This window comes from Nelumbo nucifera, chromosome 5, assembly GCF_055504915.1.
Source record: "Nelumbo nucifera cultivar China Antique chromosome 5, China Antique-T2T, whole genome shotgun sequence".
NCBI lineage: Eukaryota > Viridiplantae > Streptophyta > Magnoliopsida > Proteales > Nelumbonaceae > Nelumbo > Nelumbo nucifera.
In genome coordinates this window covers 5,720,656-5,745,096 of record NC_142653.1, presented here as the reverse complement: position 1 = coordinate 5,745,096, position 24,441 = coordinate 5,720,656, and the positions used below count along the sequence as shown (strand labels likewise).

The window sequence follows — 24,441 nt, the reverse complement described above, 5'->3', positions numbered from 1 at the left end:
TCAGAAGCATGCCAATATCCACCATCAGCCCACTGCCGACCTCAAATACCTCACCAGTCCATGGTCCTTCGCCCAATGGGGCATCGACCTTCTGGGGCCATTCCCACCAGCGACAGGCGGGAGAAAATTCCTAGTGGTGGTAGTAGATTACTTCACAAAGTGGATAGAAGCTGAACCTCTGGCAATAGTTACAGCCCAAGACATACAAAACTTCTTTTGGAAGAACATAGTATGTCGCTTCGGGCTACCTCGGGTACTGATCTCCGACAACGGCAAACAGTTCGAGGATATCAAGTTCCAAGAATGGTGCAAAAGTATGGGAATTAGTCAGAACTTCACGTCGGTCGTACACCCGCAGGCAAATGGCCAAACAGAAGTAATGAACAGAGCCATCCTCCGCAGACTGAAAGCACGACTAGACCGAGCTAAAGGGTTGTGGGCAGACGAACTACCAAGTGTTCTATGGGCTCACCGAACCACGGAAAAAACCGCCACAGGAGAGACCCCCTTTAACCTCACCTACGGCACTGAGGCGGTAATCCCGGCGGAAATCGAAATACCTACGCTACGACTAGAAGCATACGACGAACAGACAAACGAAGGCGAGTTACGCACCAACCTCGACCTACTGGACGAGGTGAGAGACCTCGCGCACATCCGAACTGCGGCCTACCAGCAAAAGGTAGCTCGGTACTATAACGCCAGAGTAAAGAAGAGGAACTTCCGCGTCGGTGACCTGGTTCTCCGTAAGGTCATGGTGCCCGAACCCGGCGTAGGGAAACTTGGACCAAATTGGGAAGGACCCTACAGAGTAAAGAAAGCACTCAGGGGGGCATACGAGCTCGAAACCCTAGAGGGAAAACAAGTACCTCGAGCATGGAACATTGTCAACCTAAGAAGATACTACCTATAGACCGCCAAGTGAAATGTGTAAAATCACCACCAAAGCCTACGGGCTAGGATGCCGAGCTAACGAAGGAATCTTGGCACAAGCAAGCAAAGAAAATAGTCCGTGCGAGTGCGGTTAACTCAGGCAGAAAACAGACCGAACGAATAGTCAGTTCGGCAAATACATGAAGTTCGGAAAATATGCTCAGCACTTAAACAAATCCTTCCATTCCAAAAGCTTGAGCAGTACAAAGAAAAAAAAAATCTTTACAAGCTGGGAGCTATTTCTTCATCGTCAGAAGGCACTTCAACAAAACCCGAAGGCCCCGCCTTGCCTTCGGAGTCAGGCTCGACGTCAGCAGCATTAGCCATCTCCTGAGTTATGCGCGAAGTGGATATGGCGCTAACATCGAGCTCAGGGTACATATTCCGGATCATCCACCGGCTTAGTTTAAAACCCCTCCTATATGAATCCACCATCAGATCATCAAAACTCGGCGAAGCGATGTACTCTTCGACGACCTTCTTCTTGGCATCTTCGATACCTTGGGAAAAGATCTGGATCCTCTCCCTGATGTCCTCCTGAAGATACTCGACCTGATGCTGCAGATCCAGCCTCAAGTCCGCCATGTGCTTCACCACCACTCCCATGGCCTCGGCATCTCTCTGAGACCTCGCCTGCCTGATCCGGGAAAAACGAGCAGTTTCTTCAGCAGCACGAGCGGCTTCCTCGGCCGCACGACGAGCCTCTTCGGCAGCTCGCGCCTGCCTCGAGCTCCTCTCCACCTGAGCCGCCAAGGCGTGAATGGAAGAATTCACCTGCAAAAAGAGACCGAATGATCAAAAGAACCAACAAAACAAAAGCCAAAGAGCTAAAAAAGGAGAACACTTACCACCATGGCATGGGTAACGGCACGACAGACCACTTGATGCAGAGGGAGATCAGTCTATGCCGCGACCTCCTCGGGGAAGATGGCCTCTTTACTCTTTTGAAGAGCATGGGTCGGCGTCAACACGCTCCTGAAATCCCTCGGGGCCCCCGAGCCCGAGGGACCAGCTCGCGTATGAGCAGACCCGGAGTAAGCAGGAGCACCGGAGTATGTAGGAGCCCCTGTGTATGTAGTCTCAGCATAAGGGCCCCCCGCCGGCTCCTGCATCGGAGGGACCATCTCGGGCCCCCTGGGCGGATCTTTTGGCTGGTAGCCCTGCACCTCGGGCTCCGCATCTTGAGGCACCTTGGCGCGAGTTCGCTTGGCAACCCGCTTTCTCCTCTTCATACCTTGAAACAAGTGCCCACCTCAGGTCCCTCGCGAATCCATCACACCTGCGAAAAGAAGTTCGCCATCAGTAAAAAGCAAGAAAAACAGCAAGATAAGAGTTTCTAAGTGAAGGACCTACCCGAGCTCAGGCCGGCCGCAATGAGCTTGGCCTCCGTCAGATACTGTTCACACTTCAGCCCAAGCCGCGCCCATTGCCGTCTCCTTGTCAAGCGTAACCCTGGAGTCGGGAGCGGCCATCCCCCACCCGATCTGAAAAGGCCACCCCAGCACACTTCTCACCCCGAAATAGTCCCGCTTCCATGCTGGGACCTTGTTGGGGAGCTCGTGAAAAAGCTTAAAACCCGGGCGAGGAGACAGGTAGTAAGCCCGCCTGCGCCCGGGGAGAGGACCCGCTTGCTTATTGAGCATCGAGATTGAAGAAAAAATCTCCAAGTCCAACGGAAAGCTCTCGTCACAGAAAAGGGAGATTGTCCCCACCAAGTTTCGAATGGAGTTTGGGTGAAGCTGGCCGACTGTCACACCGAAGTGGTTCAAGACTTCGATGAAGAGGGGGTGGAAAGGCAATCGCAGCCCCGCGGCGAGCTGCTCCCGGAATATAACGATCTCATCAGGACCATGTTCCCAAGGAAAGCCACCCGAAGGTATAAAATAAGCATACTCCCTAGGCAAGTTATAGTAAGTAACGAGGGATTGGAGCCCCTCGGGCGTCATGGTCGAAGGGCCGAACTTGTCTAACATCCGACCCCGACGAGAGGTGGACGCCAAACTACCCGAGGCGCCACGGCCTACAAGCTCGAACTCTTCCTCGAGCTCTACCTCCGGCTCGCTAAGGCTATCGGGGGATGCAACTTGGTTCGTAGAACCCACATCAGACCCGCTGAAATGACTATCAGAGCCATCCGAGCTAGACATTGGGAGACAAGACCCAGGAAAGTACTCACCAGGACAAAAGCTGTAGACCACAGGAGCTCGAACGAACGGAAGACCTTGAGCGCGATCTGAAAAAACCCGGACGCGAACTGGATGCGAGCTGAAACTCAGACACGAGCTCGAGAGAAATACAAAAGCGACAACAACCGGGGTCCCCCCCCCCGCTATTTATGCTCACAGTGACCAAAAGGCAACGGCTTAGATCAAAGACAATCCGACGGCCTACGGCCGCACTGACCGCACGTCGCCCGAGATCGAGACGTGATTGGCGCATGTCTTTCTGAAACTGACAGCGACGGTGTGCACCTTTTCGAAACTGACGGAACGTCAGCGCACGTCTCAGAAAAAATGGCAGCGGCACGTCTTTTTCAAAATTTGAAAAAAAAAACACCCGCTTTCGTGCCCCCGAGTGGCGCGCCTTTTGTTTTTGAAATTTCGAAGCAACGCGCGTGCACTGCCGCATCTATCAGCATTTAGACAAACCGACATGCTTCCCGCATAAATGGACACTCGAAGAAAGCCAAGAAACCCTGACAACGCACCTCGCGCCAGTAGAACCAAGATTCAAAGTGCAAGACAAATCTACCTGACGCCTTGCGAACTCCCTGCGCCAGGGCAAGACCCTTAGCGCGAGGAGTGGGGGGCAATTGATGAAGGAAGATTTGGCCCGACCTCGCAAATCACGACACGTGGCAAAAAGGGCAAGTAGCTCGACACTCAAGACAGCGTACCGAGGGTACAAACGCCAAAGGGAAGGGACCAGCAGGCCCGAACTCCCTACTTAGAGGCCCGAACTCCCTACTTAGTGGTCGAACTCTCTGCAAGGTGCCCGAACTCCCTACTTAGTGGTCGAACTCTCTAGGTGCCCGAACTCCCTACTTAGTGGTCGGGCTCCCTGCGAGGAGCCCGAACTCTCCCTTAAACCCCGAGTCACCCAAAGCAGAGACCCGAATTGGCCCGTCTTATGACAGTTTGGGGCCCCCCTTATCCGAACTCGAGACTTTGCCTCACGCACCGCTCCAGGCACTTCACTTCCGGAGCATTGAAATGGACGAACCATGCCGTACTTGACACTGAAGGAGTCCGTATCCAGGGGCGGCGCACCTGACTGACTTGGGATCTGACGCTTGACGGCCGCATTTCCAACGGCCACCTGCTACCGTCACCTGTCACCATTGCCTCCAGTTACAGAGACGGCTCCGACAAAAGGAGCAGTGACGGTTCTGCCCCAGCAGAGGCGATGACGCCCGAACTGGCAGAAGCACGGAAATACTCATTCCCGACCTGACAGGAGTCTAGGAGTGAGTGCGCGAGGTGGTTATAAAAGGCTCTCCACCCCCAAAGAGGAGGTATGCAAAAACTTTGCGCTATTTGGTTTATCTTGCCTTTGAAGGATTCTAACTTAAGCTTCGGAGCCTTTACACCGGGTCCTCCCCGGAGCTTCCTCATCTCCTCCGTTTCAGGTTCTCTGTTACTCGGTTCAGAGGCAAGATCGCTGACAGCTAAGACCGGCCGGATTGCGCATCATCAGTTATGTATATATGATATTATACATGTGCCCAAATGTTTTTTTTTTTGTAAAATTTATGTAACTTTTTATTTTTGTGTTTTTTATAGCTTATTGATTTTATTGATTTCATTATGATATTAAAGGTTGGTAGATTTGATCCAAAAGTTGAATTATTGATCTCCGCTAAAAAGGCAAATAATTTAATTTTTTTGTCTGTTTTGGATTACGTATTTCATTTTCATCATCAATAAAAATAATTATTGTTTATTACACTTCTTTTTTAATTTGAAAAATAAAAAATATCATAAACGTGTCTTTTTTTTTACATTTTTTGTAATTTTTCTTTATCTATTTCTATTTAAAAATTTTATTATCTAACTATGACTTCATGGGTTGTCTAATTTGATTCAAATAGTTGAATTGCTTAGTCATCACTTGGATAAAAATGGTTTTGTTTTTTATTAAGTTTTAAAATATATGGGTTTATATTGTTAAAATTATTGGACATAAATCTAATTAGTATCATTTATCAGTGAAAAATAACTTAAATGTGGGATTTAATAAGAGATAATAGGAGTTAATACCTTAAATAAAAGAGTTAATAATAATGGATTAAATGATGTGAAAAGCATTAATTAAAATTATATTTTTAACGTATATAATTAGAGATAGACTAAATAACAAATGCGGGCATTTTAGTTAAGAAAAATTCGACACCCTCAATCGTAATTTTTATAATAGTATAGATAGATATGTCATCACTGCCAATACAAACAATCTAAAAATTTGGTGCTGAAAATGATTTACACTACAAGAATGGAGAAATTGACTCTAAAATTGGTTAGGAAATTTCTTTCACTTATTCATAGCATGCTCAACTTGCAGATGTGTGATTAGATAAGGATAAGCGGATAAGAGAAGCAAGCAATGGTTTCTAATTTGTTGTTGTTGTTATTATTAATTAATTTTTTTTTATCGCCTAGAATGAGTGGTGACTTGACCTGTTCATTGGCTGGGTGGCCTGACGGGCCGGCCCGGCCCGACCCAACCCCCGGACGGGCTTGAATAGGTATATAGGCCCGCGGGCTTAACCTCGGGCCAAAAAGCCCGACTCGCAATAAATTCAAGCCGGGCTCAGGATTTGTCAAAATAGCCCGGCCCGAGCCTGACCCGAGCCCGGCCCGGCCCGACCTATAACTAAACCTAAAAACCCTAGTTGAATATCCCTCTTTTTTTCACCTCTTTCCCTTCTTTTTCCAACCGAATTCTTCTTCTGCACATCCTCTTTCCCTTCTTTATATTCTTTTTTTAATATAAATAAATTTTGAATTTATATATTTTTTTAATGTAAATAAATTCTGATTTATATTGATTATTGAATAGGGAAAATTTCTAATTTTTTTTATTAGGTCGGGCTTCGGGCTCGGGCTCGGGCTTCGGGCTTCGGGCTTTTTATTAGGGCCAGGCTCGGGCCCAAATTGTAGGCCCGTTGGTCGGGCCGGGCTCGGGCCTAACATATTTCTATTAATGAAGAGTAAAAGCCCGGCCCGACCCTGCCCATGAACAGGTCTAGTGGTGACTATATATTCGGTTGATTGTGCCTTTGTCGCTCGTGGATCTTGTCTATGTACGTGTCAGCCCATTGGGCTTACTTATTAATTGCAATCGATCTGTTGGGACCGAAATGCTCACCAGCCACTCACGGTCACACCTAATGTGAATTGACTACCCACAGCCACCTAATGACAAATTGTGTAAAAGCAAACCCAGTACGGTACAGTGAGGATAAATTAGGGGTCAGCCCAGATCGAGGCCCAGGCCCAGGTCCAGAGTGGTTACTGGTTAATGACTTAATGTATCTAACAAGATAGTTGACTGTTAAATTGGTTTGGAGAAACAGATTTGATATGTTTATGCCCAAGTTGTCGTGGTGGGTTTCATTAATGGTACTTGGGTTGTATTCCAAAATTTGAATTCCACATTCCACCATTACTTCGCCCCCAGGAAATTAGCAATACCCTTAACCCCTCGTTTTGAACCTTCCGATCTGAGCATGACAGTACAACGTCGGCTTCAGTCGGTTTCAACAGAGGGCCACGAATGAGACGGGCTCTTTGAATCATTTCCCCTTCTCTCCCTCCTGTCCATCTCTGTTTATTTGGACGAAAGGCACAGGGAATGGGGAAGAACAAATTGCATCCTTGAAAAAGAAAAAAGAAGCAGCGGTTTCGAATTGAAAGATTTCGTTTTCGGACCAAACAGATCCAATTGGGATGTATATTCATTCGTTCTGGTCTGGTCTGGTCACAACAACTTTCCCCTTTCCCCTTTCCCCTGTCCTCTTTTTTCCCAAAGTGCTGATTGTGAGATTTGATTCCACATTAATGCTGAAACATGAAACATATCAGTTAATGCAGCAACGAGCCAGCCCTTAACTGAATTGTCATTGAAGTGCAGCCATTCTAGCTTTCTGAGATGAGTCCTATACAGACAGCTTATAGGCTATGTTTGTTGAAAAATCCGGAGAACCCATATAGGCTGTCAGTCATTTTTTGGGCAGTCTACTTCAGCCTTTTTAGATAGTTTATCTGAAGCAGTCTATTTTGGATCTGCTCTTCACAGAGCACATCTCACACCGACCTTAGAGTACGTTTCAGCTATATATTGAGAATATCTCCCTATAAATAAAAATTTACAATTATGGAGATGTTCTAGATGTATAGCTGAAACATGATGTGAGATCGGTGTGAGACGCACTCTGTGAGTAGTAGATCCGAACTCCCTTAAAGCAGCTGAACCAGCTTAGCTGAGTGCCGGTTTGAGTGTATTAAGTGGGGCAGTTTCTGGTTTTCCGAGGTGGGCCCTACAAAGACATCCTTTTAAGTTATGCTTGATGAAAGATTTAGAGAGCCCAAATCAGCTCTCAGTCTCTTAGAGCCAGCTTAGCTGAATTCTCAGATCAGCGCTACCAAATGGGGCACTGAATGTGCAATTTATCCCTCCAAACTAGCACCAAGATCTCGTTTGTATCTGGGTAAATGACGAGCAAATGTTTTCCAAAAAAAACTTATTAGGATAAGAGCACTTTCCAGTGTTTTATTTTTCAGGTAACTAAAGGTATACAATGACCAATTTATCTAAAAAAGTGACATCATTGAAAGGACACTATTATCCTATCACATATTAGCGATTTTTGACATGTATGGATAAATAATATATCTAAATTTGAGGAAAGTAAATGAATCACTCAAGAATGTTTTTTTTTTTCATTTTTTCTACAGGACCTATTAATACCGGAAAACAAACATAGATTTAATTATTTCTTTTCTGTACAATTTATCAATTCATCTGCCCCTACTTCCCAAAAAACAGACGAGGCCTAAGCTCCATGCTGAATAGTCAAACATATACTGCTAGTGAGTGCCTGTTCGGGAGGGCTTACATGCAGCAGCTTCTGACTTTATGAGGTGTTATTGGCTTTGGTGAAAACCTGAAAGAGTCGAAAATGACTGTTTAAAAGCCAGAATAAACATGACATTTTGCTGAAGCTTCCAAATCCAAATGGGATGGTCAATAATGAAGGGCCTGCCAGCAGGTGGGGGGGCGGTTGGAGTTGGACCAAGTCTCCCTCCAAGAGCGACATTGCGACAATCCCGGCCGCTACCAGAATCCCCCACATGAGTGGGTCGAGTCATTTGCAATAATGTGGGGACATAAAAATAATTAGAACAGACTCATAACTCAGATCCTTGAGTGAGAGAGCCGATGACCATGACGATGATGATGATGACCCCCCACCCCCCCCTAAAGACGTGAAGACGAAGCTTACTGGCCAATTGGCCATGTCAGACCCAATAGTCACAAAACAACCAGGGTCCGCTCTACATAAATGCTGCTGTCTGGTGTCTCCACCCTTAATTTGGTGCCTCGAATTGTTTATATTAATCAGAATATGTGGCTAGGTTAATTGGACCCTGTTGCTGTGTGTATCTACTATACGCATGCGTGTTAGCTTATTTGAATGTTATTTGTCAGCTGTTTTTTACAACTTCTTCTTCTTCTTCATTTTCTTCGCAGCTCGATCAGCTGTCTTTTTAACTCACTTTCATGGATTCCGCCCAAGGTTTTGGAAAACCCAAGTTTTTGTTATTGGGCCCCCCTTTCAACAGAAATGAAAGAAAACAAAGTTTCAGGCCATTAAATACATATCTATAATGATATACTTTTCTAATATTTATAAATTTAAAATAAACATATACCTCTAAAACTTTCAAACCTTTAATTAATAATCAAAATTAATATCATCTTGAACGCTTTTTCTTGTTGGTTCAGATAAACAATATCTTTTGTTTCCGAAATCTGGGAATGATAGAAGTTGTTTCATGTCGAATCTCAAAAAAAAAAAAAAAAGTTTCTATTGCTATGTCTTTGAAAAAGTATCCAAATGAATAATTTTATATGGGTTCCTGTCATATTAACATATTCGTCATGAATAACAATCGGATCCATTATCCCAAAAGGAAAAATAAAAAAATAATCGAGTCCGAAATGGTAGGTAAGGTGGTATTGTCTTCGTATGTAGACTATGAAAACTTATATGTTTTACCAAAAAAAAAAAAAAAAAAAACAAGTTATGCTTAATTAGAACATCAAAGTTATTGTCTATGCTCCCCAAATTTAGTGTTGGGATCTGTTGGTAATTAGTGATGCCTATTTTCTTGTCCCCAATAGTGATACCTAGTAAGTATGTATGTGTTTTGTACGTGACATTTATACATGATGATAATTATAATAATAATATATTTAAAATTGTTATAATTTTTATGTATTTTTATTTTTTATTTTTTTATTATTAATCATATGCAAATTGTAAAATCCAAATATGATTGCATAAACACCTCATTCAAATATGTGATAAATAGATCAAATTGTGAAGTTTCAAATATTATTGATAGGCCTACCTACTTGGCTAAACTCCTATTTTTGTAGTGCTTTATCTTTTGTGTATCTTTTTTTTTGTTCATTTATCAAAAAAAAAAAGATTTAAATAGATGGAATTGAATGGGGTGAAAAGTAGTTCAATTTACAATGTAAACCTTACAATTAAATATGGACTAAATTAAAAAAATGAGTATTTTAATCATTGTATTAAAATCAAACTAGAATGAACGGTCGAACCATTTAGCCTAGGAATCAGTTAGGTCACTAGTTCCGTATTGGCCCTGGATCACTATTTTACAAAAAATCGTTGAAATGGTTAGAGAACCGTTGACTTGATCGACTTAACCATTAAAATGTTAGGCCCAATTAATGGTTCTCGAGTTGTTTTCAAACTAATTTCAAATTTATTATTTATTTTAAAATAAAAATTAAAAAAAAATGAAAAAAAAACTTTCATATCTCATAATCTTGTTTGATTATTCCCAATGGTCAAAATTAGTTAGGGTTTTTAGTTTTTCCATTTATTTGATTCTTGTTAAGTATAACAACCAAAAAATTGCAACTCCAATGAAGAAATCAAAAAATTGATGCAAGAAATGAGAGATTAAACACCGATTTATATTAAAATCTAAGATACACTGATGAAGTAAATGATTTGGGATTTGAGAGCGATTTAGAGAGATGAGAGAGATGTAAGAAGAGGGCAGACGGTGTTGTAGCGGTGGTGATGATGAACATAGAGCCGCCGCTGGCGGTTCCTTCTTCTTCTCAGGGCAATTGGTTTTGCAACAACGATTTGTGAATATAATGACAACCACCTCCGACGATGCTTCCTTCTCATCATCATCATCTTATTCTTTTCTTTCTTTTTTCTCAATTTTCAGCTTTAACTAGTCGTCTCTTTCTTAAAGTCTCACACTCCCTTTTCATAATAATGTATATATATGGTGGACTTTGACCGCTCAAACTGAATGGTTGAACCGCTGGCCCAGAAATCGAAAGCCAAAGTGGTTCCATTTCTAGGTCAGTTTTTAAAACCTTGATTTTTGTTAAAAGAAAGTTCCACAATCTTATTCATATTTTTAATAGTAGTGTAAATATAGAATTATAGATGTGTTCAATTTTTTCTATAATTTTTTTTTGTATTTTAGTGTGTAAAAATAATTATGATATGTCACACTTACTTTTTGTTTAATATGATAAATACATGATATTATACATGTGCCTAAATGTTTTTTTTTGCAAAATTTATGTATTATTTTTTATTTTTTATTATTTATTGATGTCCTTAAAGGTTAACACATTTAACCCAAAAGTTGAACTATTTACTATTAGTTTTTATATTTCATTTTTGGTCAGTTATAAATTATGATTTAATTTTCATTTTCAATAATAATTCTTGTTTATTACACTTAATTTTTTAATTTGATTAATAAAATATCACAAATGTATCTAATTTTTGTAAATTTCTACATTTATTTCTATTTTAAAAATTTTATTACCTAACTATGACTTCATGGGTTGATTAATTTGATTCGGATTGTTGAATTGCTTAGCCACCACTTGGATAAAGAATGATTTTTTTAGTTATTTTTAACATTATGGGTTTATATTATTAAAATATTGACATAGATCTAATTAGTAACACTTATTAGTGAAAAAATATGGCCATTATAGTAGTCATTAAAGTTATAATAAAATAACTTTTATACCCTTTTTCAAACAAGGAAATAAAGCATAATTTTAGTGTGAAAAAAGTTTCACATTGCACGATGACTTATTTGTGTTGTGGGGCCATATTATAAGGTATATGTAAGTGGTTTTGAAAGTTTTGGGTACATTTAAGTAGTTTTCTAAATACACAGGGTGCATGTAAGTAATTAACCTTAATAATTATTGTGTATGAATTTATTAGTGGAATTTAATTATGATAAATAAAAGTATAAATGTTGGATTCAATGAGAGAATGTGATTTATCTAATCACTTAAATGTAAAACTTAATGAGAGGTACTTAAATGTGTTTAATAGTATTATTTTAATTACAATTTTTTGCCCTCTCAATTGAGATGAACCAAATTCAATAGGAGGGGTAGTTCAGAAGCCCATTACCTTATTTGCACTTTTATAAGTAGTATAAAATTTTTAAAATAGAAATAAATATAGAAACTTGCAAAAAATTAGACACATTAATGATATTTTTATTTAATCAAATTAAAAAAAATAAGTGTAATAAACAAAAATAATTTTTATTGGTTATGAAAATGAAATACATAATTTAGAACTGACCAAAAATAAAATGATTTTACTGTTTGGCAAAGATTAATAGTTCAAATTTTAGGTTAAACATGTTAACCTTTAATGTCATAAATAAAAAAAAGTTAATAAAATATAAAAATACATAAATTTTGCAAAAACACATTTAGACACATGTTTAATATCATATATTTATCATATTAAACAAAAAGTAAGTGTGACATATTAGAATTATTTTTACACACAAAAATACAAAAAAATTATAAAAAAAATTGAACAAACTATAATTTTATATTTACACTACTATTAAAAATATGAATAAGATTGTAGAACTTTCTTTTGACTAAAATACTAATTTTTGAATTTAGTCCCTATTTAATTATAAATTTTAAATTATAAATTGAAATACTACTTTTCACCCCATTCGATTCCCCTCTATTTAAATATTACATTTTTTGATAAATGAAAAAAAAATATACACCAAAAAGATTAAATATTACAAAAAGAAGAATCTAACCAAACAAGTATGCCTATCAATGATACTGAAAACTTCACAAATTGATCCGATTATCAAACATTTGGATGAGGTCTTTATGTAATCAGATTTAGATTTTCAATCCGCATTAGATTAATAATAGAAAACAAAAAATATAAAAAATAAAAAATATATAAATTTTATAGAAAAATTGGGATACATTATTAATATTATTATCATCATCTAAAATTACCACATACAAAACACGTACACACTTACTAATATACTAATTTTAAAGATTTTCAATCCGCATTAGATTAATAATAGAAAACAAAAAAATATAAAAAATAAAAAATATATAAATTTTATAGAAAAATTGGGATACATTATTAATATTATTATCATCATCTAAAATTACCACATACAAAACACGTACACACTTACTAATGTACTAATTTTAAAGATGAATTTCTATATATAATATGAAGGATACAGCAATAGATCTAGTCTTAATTAGCTTAACTTGATGGCTGTGTAGTGAGAGATCGAATGGTTGTGGGACATATATATTTTATGGCTAATGCGGGGTATTATTATTGGTTACACAGCACTAACACAGTCATCAAATCTGGCTAATTCGATCAGATTCAATAAATCCCACTAATATATAAGCAGCAGATTTCTAAGCATTTATATGTCCATTAATTAAAACAATGTTTGGAAGGACGCTTGCATCAAATAAACTCATCTGTATGAGTCTTTTCTAGCACCAACCAATGAGATGCTCCCACATGAATTTTAATTTGCTCAAATAATGTTCACGGGGGATTCTATTTCTTATTCATGATTAATTTTCCCTTTTACTCTTCTGACATGAACCAACCTTTGACGTGGGATCTCATTTAATTTGTTGGTACAAAGAAACGACTAATTAAGAGAGACGTCTGTGTAAAAATGAACTACCTGTTTCACATGGTTTAATTCAAATGAACTCCCATTATTTAATTTATTATTTTTCTTTCACTTTTCAATAGTTTCAAGGATAGATATAATTTCTCAGTAATAATAAGATGCAAGCATTCTCTAAATATTTTCTGGTGAAGATCAATGCTTTAATATTTAGATCACAAGACAAGTTGGGAATTGTGGGAGCCACAGAAACTTTCCCTCTCAACTTCTGAAGCAAAATTTACTTCCCTTCCTCCAAGGCAATTTATCAATTATAACTCTTTCTTGGGTCATGGCAGAAAAAATATCTCTCCGGTGTTGATTGAAACCGTTGGCCTCTCATGATAATACTACTGGCAGCTTCATTGAATTTGGAGAATGCCACATGCAGAGATGGTGGTGATGTGTACGTGGTACGCTCTAAATACAAGGTAAACGAGTCATAATAATAATAATAATAATATCATTCTTCAATCAGAGAGAGAGAGTGAGAGGGTAGGGGGATGGATGTGATCTGGACATGTGGGAATGCCATTTATTGTTTAGTTTTTCATTAAATACATTGATCTATTTATCAACTATCAACGATGAACGGATGAAGTACGTAGCAGTAGCATCAACGGCACAACTAAGGCCGCCAGTGGAGTGTCAGGACTGCCAGATTGGCCAATTGATATCAGTGGGGCCCTCGATTATTTTACTACTCACCCCACTGATTCTACTCTAAAATGAGACCGAATCAGCCCCCCATAATGTTCCGCAGTACATCCTGGCCGTGTATTGGAAATATTTCTCAATGATGATATCATCATTCAAGATATTATCATTAATACACGGCGGAGATGTACTTGTGGGGGGCTGATTTAAAGTCTAACAAAGTGAATTTGTCCAATTGTCAATCCCATTCTCCCAAGTTATGAAATTACAAAATCATCCTTGCATGCATTATATTAAGGGAGAAGTACCGATCAGCCCAGCTCAGAATTTATTAGCCACGAAGTACAGGGGGAATGCACCCTGACCGTGAATTGATGCCAAATTCACAGACAGGATGTGGTTTATAGGGGGAAGAGGGCTAGTCGTAGCGGGTGGCTGGAATTCAGAATTCTGCATCATGCGTATTCCTACTTTTCCCTTATATTAATTAAGGTACAATTTTTCTTCATATAAATATATAAATTAATACAATATTATTGGGAAACATATTTAAGCTTGTAGCCCATTTACAAGCACCAATGAAATTTCGTATCTCTGTATCTCTATTCATCATTTTTTAAGTCTTCCCATCAATCATAAGGCTGCATTTTGATTGCAATACAAATACATATGCAAATATTTTAACACAAAATTTTATATATGATATTTTTAATACTTGTATTTGTATTATACATATTTGTATTACTTTTTTTTTTTAAATTAAGACTGAATGTCAAAATTATGAATCCAATGGAAGTTTATTTTCGCTTCTCAAATTAAGGACGCAAACATCCTATGAAGCAATAAATAATCAGATAGAATGTCAACTTGAGACAAATCCTTGATGCATATGCTTATGTATCCTTCATTGGAGTGTTTTGACCTTAATTCAAGGAGTGTTTTTTTTCCTGATCACAAACGAATATAATAACATTCCAAATGAAGGAAAATTACAGACAGCTACACTGTATTTGGGGTAGTGATGGTTAGTACTTAGTTCCCCTGAACATTGTTTTGAGACAAAAAAAAAAGAAAAAAGAAAAAAAAACCATGGACTTCTTCATTCCGGCACTCATTTCTCTAACTTTCTTTTGACAAAATTCATCTTGAGAATATTTTGAGAATAACTGGTTCACTAGAGCCTTCATAACAATGTAGGGCTTAGAATGATTATTTTCATCATTTTGATATTTATTGCATTTAGTCCATAATCTTGAATGAACAATTTAGTAATTTTACTTTCACCATAAAATGTAGGAAAATCTATACAGAGTTTGTAAAGGTTTTCCTACACTTCCCTTCCTTTCCCTATTTTATCCTTCAAACCAAACATAACATGATAGCATTAGTGAATCAGGGAGAAAAAGTGCTGGAATCCAAAAGTTCAGCGGGGGATTATTGCAAAACAAAATTCAGATGGGCTAAGTACCACCCCCTAATTAAATACAGTTATACAGGGTGGCTACCTATAATTTACCCTTTTATATATGATGCGTACATTCGCCATGTGAAATCGATTGGTAAGTTCATCAATTTCATCAGTAGACACTTGATCAATTAAATCAATCACCCTTTTGACGTTACATTAATTTCTTCACTGAAGTCTGTACAGATGAGTGATTTGTGGCACATTAATTCCATTTTCAATAAAATTAAAGGGTCCAGACACACTCTAATCTTTGGTCCACGTTTTGACTTAATAAGAAACCCAACCCAACAGTGCGTACGTGGTTTCTTTTGTCTTATCATTAAGAAATAGGAATGGGAGGTATATCCTAATGGTCCCGCATGACTGCACGATGATGAGATTGAGAATAAGCAGCCTTGATTCTCTTTGCTGGTACAGCTACAGTGGGCAGGCAGTAGCCAGTAGGAACTAGATATGGGTGGGAGAGAGACTTGTGGGGGTCTTAATTTATAACACACTATATATATATATATATATATACGCCAATATTCAATAATATATATATATACATATATAAACAACATAACATACAATATTTGATAACCCAAATCCAAATTAAATTCCGAATAATTTTGCAACCACAGACACCAAATGCTCCTCCTCGAAAATGCATAAACCTTCCAACCAAATATGAAAACAAAACACCAAAGTTGTTGGCCCTGTCGTCCAACCTTGTAATTTATTTAGTGTTCAAACTATATATATGAAACTAGATAGACACTTGTCGAGTTTTGACCTTTCCGATCACCTCCAAACGCTGGCTGATCGAAGAAGCTTTAATTTTGTGAGGGTGAACAACCAACTTGTTAATAACCTGACCTAAAACTCCAAGAATATAATTCAAAACCCTTTCTCTCGTCAAGTCGTAGTACATCAATTCCTTACACGACGACTTTGTTACCCAGCTGAAACTTGATTGAAGTCAATATTGATGAAAAACTCCATCGGCGATTAAACATAAAAAGAAACAAAAGTCTCGGCTCCGGTTTGTACGTCGGCGTGTGTTTTAATACCACTTCCACAGTTGGTATCTGTAGTTTTCGTTGACATCTAAGTCATCTTGGGATTTGTAGTTCCTTCTGAGATTAATATTGTCTTTGAGAGGGCTAATGAACTTTCTCTGACAGGAGTTAGAGGAAGAAAACAGACTCTTGAAGGCACTAAGAAAGAGAGAACATGACGACGACGACTCTTTGTAGGGGGGCCTACGCTATTGAAGAAGGGAAGTTATCAGTCTCTTATGTCAGGTCTCTTCTCAAGTGCTAGATGCATGAACTAATATGCACCACATTATTTGTCACCACGGACTGGATCTACCATCATGGTCCCGAAAGTCTACAACTATGATCCGATTCCAAAGTGAACTACGTACGTCGGGACACTAGGAGTCCATCTCTCGTCATCTAATTATATATTTTATTATCAATACATATTTGTCTTAAGTTTTATGTAGGTCATTAAAGTTAAATTCAAATAACATATACCATATATAATTAATACTTACTGTATACATGTATTCATACACTAATTTATATAATGCTAATACCTAACTTAATTAGCTTCATCACGTCCAAATGACCATGTATATATATTTAAAGTCTTACCATGCAAAAATTTCAGTATAAAAGATAAAAATCACTCGTCAATCGCCATTCTAATAAAAATCCAAGAAAGGGCATATAAATTAGTCATCTAAAACAGTTAATGGTGTGTTAATGCGTGTTCTGCTCTCTAAAAGGCCGAGGGCCGGAGATAATTAAGCATCGATATTCTAGCTAGCTACCTTGCTACGTTGAGGGGAAAAAAATTCTAGCAATAATAAAAAAACTAATGTATCAGTTGTCATGTCCTCCTCAATGTCGATGCATGCATGCACCCATGAATCCAAGTTGTGTTCCATCATATTCATATGATCGGACTGATGGATCAACCTGTTCATGAAACAATTTGATGATCCATCCATCAAAGACGACGAAACACGTATATTTCGTACAGAATTCAGATGTTGGGAGGCTTGAGGGGGTTTTACTATTACTACGTACTGCGACCGATTTTTGTTTCTAAATTGGGACATGGGTACAATCGATATCATCTACAGATGTACTAATAAAATATAATTTTAGGATTCATCACTAGTTTGATATTATGTTCCCCAAAGTCAATTTGAAGTTACATCAATTTAATTACGACAAAGATAAAATACCAAAGGCCCAGGTTTCCGGTTCAGGAATCCTGTAAGCCAAGTAAAAGATGCAATTTGGCCCACCATAGATGGTGTGGTAGGGTCCTACAATCATTGTGCATACATTCCGTGTGTATAAGGATTTGGTTCCTGACCACTGGGCTCTGTTTGGGCTGACTAACCTTGAACGTTTGGGTAAAGGGAGAATGACCAATCAGCGCATATCAGAATTTTATAATTCTATAATACAGGGAGAATGCATCTGACCGTGAATTGATAGGGGAAAGGGTTAGTAGTAGAGAGGGCTGAAATTCACAATTCTGCATCGGGTGTATCATGTTCCAATTACCAGATAAAATTAATAAATTATTGCATGATTTAAGTCTTTCGAAGATGGAGCCTGTGGACCGAACATTCAGATTCAGTACAATACTCCAGAGTACTCTGATCGTACGGCTAGAATTGTCTACTCCTTGGCGTCAGCATATTCAGCAGAGATAAAAACACCTCTCATCCTCTCATATCAGTGACATGTGGGGTGTCCTTTTATCATCGTATGTATGGTAATACTGATCATACATATAAATATATAATTGCAAATAACCGAGTGGATAGGCCGTAGGCGTAGTGTGTACTGGTGGAGCCCACCAATAAATTTGCTGGCATGCAAATATTGGGATGTTCAATTAGGAATGGCAATTTCTTCTCGTAAAATCGGGGTTCGCCCCGTCTTGAAGAGGGTGAGTTTTCCCCGACCCTAAATAAGGATGGGGTGGGGATAGAAAAAATAATTTTTTCTTTAAATGGATACGGGGTGGGGGGTAGATTTTGTATATAATTCTTCGAATCTGTCCCAAACTTGAAAGTAAATTAATAAAATATATCTAGGTTTAATATTGATATTTAAAATATTTTAGTTTTTTTTTTTAATTTTTAAAATTTTTAAAATCTTATAATTTATTTTTGAATTACTTTTAAAATATTATAATTCAATTCTAAAATACCTCCAAATTCCTATATTCTATATATAAATTGTCCATAAAATAAATAATTTTTAAGTAATTGCTTTAGAACGAAAAATTTCAGAAATTGTTTATCTCCGATAAAGAATGGATGCCCTACCCCGAACCCGCCCCACCACCGGGGACAGGGCGGGTACAGAACAAGGTAGTTTGACTTCGCGGCTGGGACGGGAAGGGAGTGCCCCGCCCCGTTGCCATTCGTATGTTCAACATTCAAATGATACGAGTGAATGAACGAAGATGATAGGTTTATAATGACAAAACCAACATGGGTCTCCATATAAACAGTAATGGGTCTTAGCCCCCTCCTTGCTGAGCTCTTTTGACATTTCTGAAACTAACATTGCACCCCCCAGCAAATTCCCTTTTTTTTTTTAACATGCCAACTTGATTGAAAATTGGAAGGTCAGAAAAAGAAAAAGAGAGAGATTGGTGCCTTGGTCGTTGGTCCTTACAAAGAACGCAGTCAGAGACGCTAATATAGGGGGAACCTAGGGTTTTATGGTGGTCCCCCGTATTAATTAAGTGATGTCGCAATTGATGTGATCGTGTGTGATTGGGTGCTGATAAGCCTGATATCACCGTTCCGCGAAATGCCTGGAAGAAACATCCATTGATCCATTCTCATTTGTTGTTTTTAATTTTTCTCGCGAGACGTTAACGATAAAATGACTTGATCCAACTTCCCACTTCCCAATCCGACTCCCTTTCCCTCCCACAGTCCCACTGCCCCGGAAGCTATGTTTGGTTTGATAGAAAACAGGAAGTTGAGAAGAAGTTTTTTAACAAATTTCTTCCCTCGTACATTTTCGTATATCAAACCAAACATAGCTAAAATTAAGAGAATCACAATCTTCATCTGACCTACCTCAACCTATTACATAAAGTCCTCCCTCGCCTGCATTAATGAATATATCCATTTTGAACCAAAACAAAATAACCTTGAAACTAACCAGTATTTCCACAAGTCTACCCAAAAAAGAATTTGTATAAGAAATAAGAATTTGAACGCAACAGAGACAACCCAATTAGCCTCATATATAGTAGCAAACACAAGATACTATGGGGGGGGGCGAGTGGGCCAATAACGTATAGGGAAACCAATGAGCCTTAAAACAAGCGGCGGGGGCCGGTGGAACGATAAGAGCATAATTAGCAGAATAAGACTTTTCCCCTGTTCAATTTCTCTTCTACGTCAAAATTTCGATTCATATTAATTTTCAGCTTAACAACACTGCTAGATATCTAATTAAATTAAGAGAATATATTGCTTATCCTTGGATTAGTGGATGGTTTTTGTTTCAATTAATAATTTATGTTTGCTGTAAATCTAGAACACAAACTGAGTATATAGGCCCCGGCGCTTTTGTCTTTAACAGATTGCGCTGACTTTTTCTTGGTTTTACTTGTTACAGAGAGGCCCGATATCATGAGGTGGTCTGGTCTTTTTCATTTAAAATCCAACGGTCGGTTGGAGGGGATTAAGAAACACAATAATTAGGTGAAAATTTAGAGCTCCTGAGAGGCCCACAGGGGAAAAAAATCTTTCTTCTCTGTTTAGGAATGTTGGAGGAAACTCATTACCTCTCCAACCTAAACAGTAAAACAACAAACAATGGTAGAGACGGAAACAATTAAGTGGTTTGGTTGCAGATGGAATCATGGAAAGAATTAGCTAGGAACCAGGATGCAGTCCACTATATACGTCCCAGCTTCCAGGTGTTGCTACTTCTGCATATGCTTTCAGCCTTTCATAGGTCCGAAGCCATTTTCTCCAAGATTTCCTGTCGGCAACAGAATTCTGATCAACAAAATTAAAACTTTATATGTAATTGAGTATATATATACTCATTTTTTTGTATTCATATTAATATTCTTCTTATCCCCCCCTCTCTCTCTTAGTCCATAACCTAATAATTAGTGATATAAATAAATATCCAACAAACAGCTGAGACTCTCTTTGGTCAAACTCAAAACCGCGGGGGATCATACATACTGCCTTGAAATTACTTCTTGAGGAGTATTTTGGGAGACGAAGAGCGACTCCCAGACTCCTATATATATGTCACATTTGCATGCTTTACAGTGCGAGCAAGGAGCAAATCTCCTCTTGAAGATTTCAATCCAACCCCCCTAGGTTCTGTCCTTCCCTCGCCCCCTCCCCCCCCCCCGCCCTCTCTCTCTCTCTCGACTCGCTTGCTCTCTCCTTCACCTTGTGGTTCTTTCTGTAACTCTCTCAGTTTGTTTTTGTTCGCTTCCGTTCCCCAACTCCTCTAAGAACAGAAATTAAGAAGATGAAGTTGCTATCTAGAAAAGCCACGTGCAACTCACACGGACAAGATTCTTCTTACTTCTTAGGATGGCAAGAATACGAGAAGAATCCTTACGATGATGTTCGGAATCCAACCGGAATTATTCAGATGGGCCTTGCTGAAAATCAGGTATGTGGCTTTTATTTTTAATTTTATGCGTTTAGCTAGCCTGTTAGCCCATCACAATACCACAAGTGTATCCAAATGTTGCAACCTTCAGTTCAAATGCTGACCACATTTTCTTACTTCCGTCTCTTATATAGCTGTCGTTCGACCTTCTTGAATCGTGGCTCGCGAACAACCCAGACGCAGCTAGTTTCAAGAGACATGGACAATCCATATTCAGAGAACTCGCGCTATTTCAAGATTATCATGGCCTCCCAGATTTTAAGAAAGTAAATTTTTAACTCATCATGCATTCTTTTTCTCATCCATTAATTTGAAATCTTGAATTAGGTCTGTAGCATGGTTATTGAATCTTCATTTTTCTCTTTATGTAGGCACTGGTGGAATTCATGGCAGAGATAAGAGGAAACAGAGTAAGCTTTGATCCTAACAAGCTGGTCCTCATTGCCGGTGCAACTTCTGCTAATGAGACGCTTATCTTTTGCCTCGCCGAACCCGGGGAAGCTTTCCTTCTTCCTGCTCCATACTATCCAGGGTAAACTTTTTTTCATGTTTATTTGATGTTCTTATTGTTTTAGTTGATCATATAATGTATCTTCTAATAAAAATGAAATAAGTTAGCTTATTGTTTTTTTTTTGGATTATTCTCAGGTTTGATAGAGATCTCAAATGGCGAACCGGGGTTGAGATCATCCCGATACAATGCAACAGTTCTAACGGCTTCCAAATTACTCAATCTGCTCTAGACGAAGCTTATCAAGAAGCCCAAAAACGTAATTTGAAGGTTAAAGGGGTTCTTATCACCAATCCTTCCAATCCTTTGGCCACGACCATCAGCCGCGATGAACTCAACCGCCTCATTGACTTTGTCACTGCCAAAGAAATCCACTTAGTAAGTGACGAAATTTATTCAGGAACAGTCTTTGACTCGCCAAAGTTCGTAAGCGTTGCAGAGGTTCTAATGGACAGAAACCTTGAGAATACTGAAGTTTGGGACCGGGTCCATATCATCTATAGCCTGTCCAAGGATCTAGGTCTTCCTGGATTCCGAGTGGGTGCAATTTACTCTAACGACGTCACTGTGGTCTCAACCGCAACCAAAATGTCAAGTTTTGGACTTATCTCTTCTCAAACCCAGTATCTTCTTTCTGCCATCCTCTCCGACACCAAGTTCGCAAAAAACTACATTATAGAGAACCAGAGGAGGCTTAAGAAACGGCACGACATGCTAGTCTCCAGCCTAAAGAATGCCGGTATCAGTTGCTTGAAGAGCAACGCCGGTTTGTTCTGTTGGGTAGACATGAGACACCTCTTAAGTTCTAATAGTTTCGAGGCAGAGATGGAACTGTGGAAGAAAATTCTTTACGACGTTGGTCTAAACATCTCTCCGGGGGCTTCTTGCCATTGCACCGAACCAGGGTGGTTTCGTGTATGCTTTGCCAACATGACTGAAGAGACGCTAAACCTCTCAATGCAACGAATCAAGGCCTTTGTCGACTCCATCGTGGCTACCACCACAACCACCAACCATGCTGATACTCGAGGTCAACGTCAGCTGGACAGAAACTCGAGAAGAAGGTCATTGACCAAGTGGGTTTTCCGGTTGTCGTCTTACGATCGCGAACCTGAACGTTAATTAGATCTATCTCAACATGTGTACTCATTTGATTCATTCCTTTTGGGTTCGGTCCGTTTTCTATGTAGAAAGACGGATAACTCGGTCCATGCATGTAGATTAGAAGTGGCTAGTTTAGTATGTTTCTACGGCGACATCTAATTGTTCAAACTTAAACTACATTTTGGAACGAATATAAGCTCAATCGGCCAATCCCACTCGTTCTGTCTCTCTCGCTAGGTCAAAACGAAGTTTTGGATTAAAATAATCATTATTGCTCTTGTAAAAGCAGCGACGGGATTGTCGCCTGTAAGAGGTGAGATTAATGCCGACGTTTGCCACGCGACCTATTAAATTTTTGACCTCCAATCGACTTTGGTTCACTGTCTTTGGGAAAGTCATGAATCTCGACGCGCGTTTTTCAAGCCGTATGAGACCATGAGTAGCTAGGAAGGAGATTAAGCCTGGAAAGGATGGTGGGGCTGTGTGTTTGGGCTAGAATCAAGATCTGACTCGAGTGAGAGACTTATAAAATACACTGAGTTCAAGGTTGAAATAAAATTCACTTTTGCTACGACACGCACAGCTAAAATCGAGAATTATGGCCATCTATTGCTATGGCGGTATGGCCGCAAGACGTCGAGGCCGAGCCAATAGCAACACATCAAATTCTCTGATTTCCTTGTTTCAGCGAGGTACTACTCTTCGTGATTGTCCGTGTACTACATCAACCTAAGAGTGAGTGGCAAAGATGAAATTAGGATCATGATATCGCTAAGGTAGTATTTTGATATTGTAGAAATCTTTAAAGCATTCCAAAAATTTAGAAAATTGATTTACTTGCCGCTACAGTTTAGAAATTCACTTAAAAGTATTTCCAATTTTTTGACAATTAACTAAATTCTCTTCTACCATTAGCATTCCTTAGAGGAAATGAAAAAAAAAAAATTATTTTATCTATTATTTTTTATTTTCAAAATAAAATATTTGAATAATACCATGCTGGTCTTCTCCTGATGGCAATATTTCTCCATTGGAAAAGTTTTCTAACCTGTGAACAAGACTATGTTCTTGTCTGCAAAGTGGATGTTGAGTTCTATATATCACGTGATATCACATGTAATTAACTGTCATAAAACCTAAGAATTCCTTACAACAATATCTAAATATTATAAACAGTTAATCAATTTCCTAAATTTAGACTCAGTTTAGGAATATAAATACAAATATACAAAATACAAAACCTTACATTTTATATATATTTATATTATAGATATTTGTATTTATACTCTTCGTCTTCTTCGTCTTAATTGTACTTGATGAGATTTATCCTTTATATTTCACAAGTTGTGGCCTCGTACTTGAATATAAACCACATGAGTGAAATGACCTCAACACAAATTCATTGTAACTTGTGAATGCGTTTCCATGTTCATGATGATTGATATGCGGCTGATGGTTTCAACTTTCAAGTATCAACATGGGCATACTTTCACTTCATTTATTTTTGCGATGAAACATGTAAATTATAAATATAAAATACCTCCATGTATCACTGATTCACTATGCTCTCTCTCTCATATTATTTCGTCGTTCGTGGGAAAGAGTGACAAATGGCAGCCTCACTTGATCTCATCCCTCACGTTGGTACGTTGGCCCGACGCTACTGAGACTGGATCTGCTCTTCACAGAAGGCGCATGTGAAGAGCACGGTGAATGTACATATGAGGCACCTGAGTGTAAGGAGCAGATCCCATTTCAACGCTACCCATTAACTTATAATTGGGCCCGAAT

At 38.7% G+C, this 24,441-nt stretch overlaps 1 protein-coding gene across 1 annotated transcript; it reads left to right on the top strand.

The window, feature by feature from the left end:
* Positions 1 to 20,751: 20,751 nt before the first annotated feature.
* On the top strand, positions 20,752 to 23,258 carry LOC104609198 (1-aminocyclopropane-1-carboxylate synthase 3-like). The gene is made up of 4 exons (XM_010275455.2): positions 20,752 to 21,035; positions 21,170 to 21,301; positions 21,407 to 21,567; positions 21,684 to 23,258. The coding sequence occupies exons 1-4, from the start codon at positions 20,889 to 20,891 to the stop codon at positions 22,666 to 22,668; spliced, it is 1,425 nt and encodes a 474-aa protein (XP_010273757.1). The 5' UTR covers positions 20,752 to 20,888; the 3' UTR covers positions 22,669 to 23,258.
* Positions 23,259 to 24,441: the final 1,183 nt, after the last annotated feature.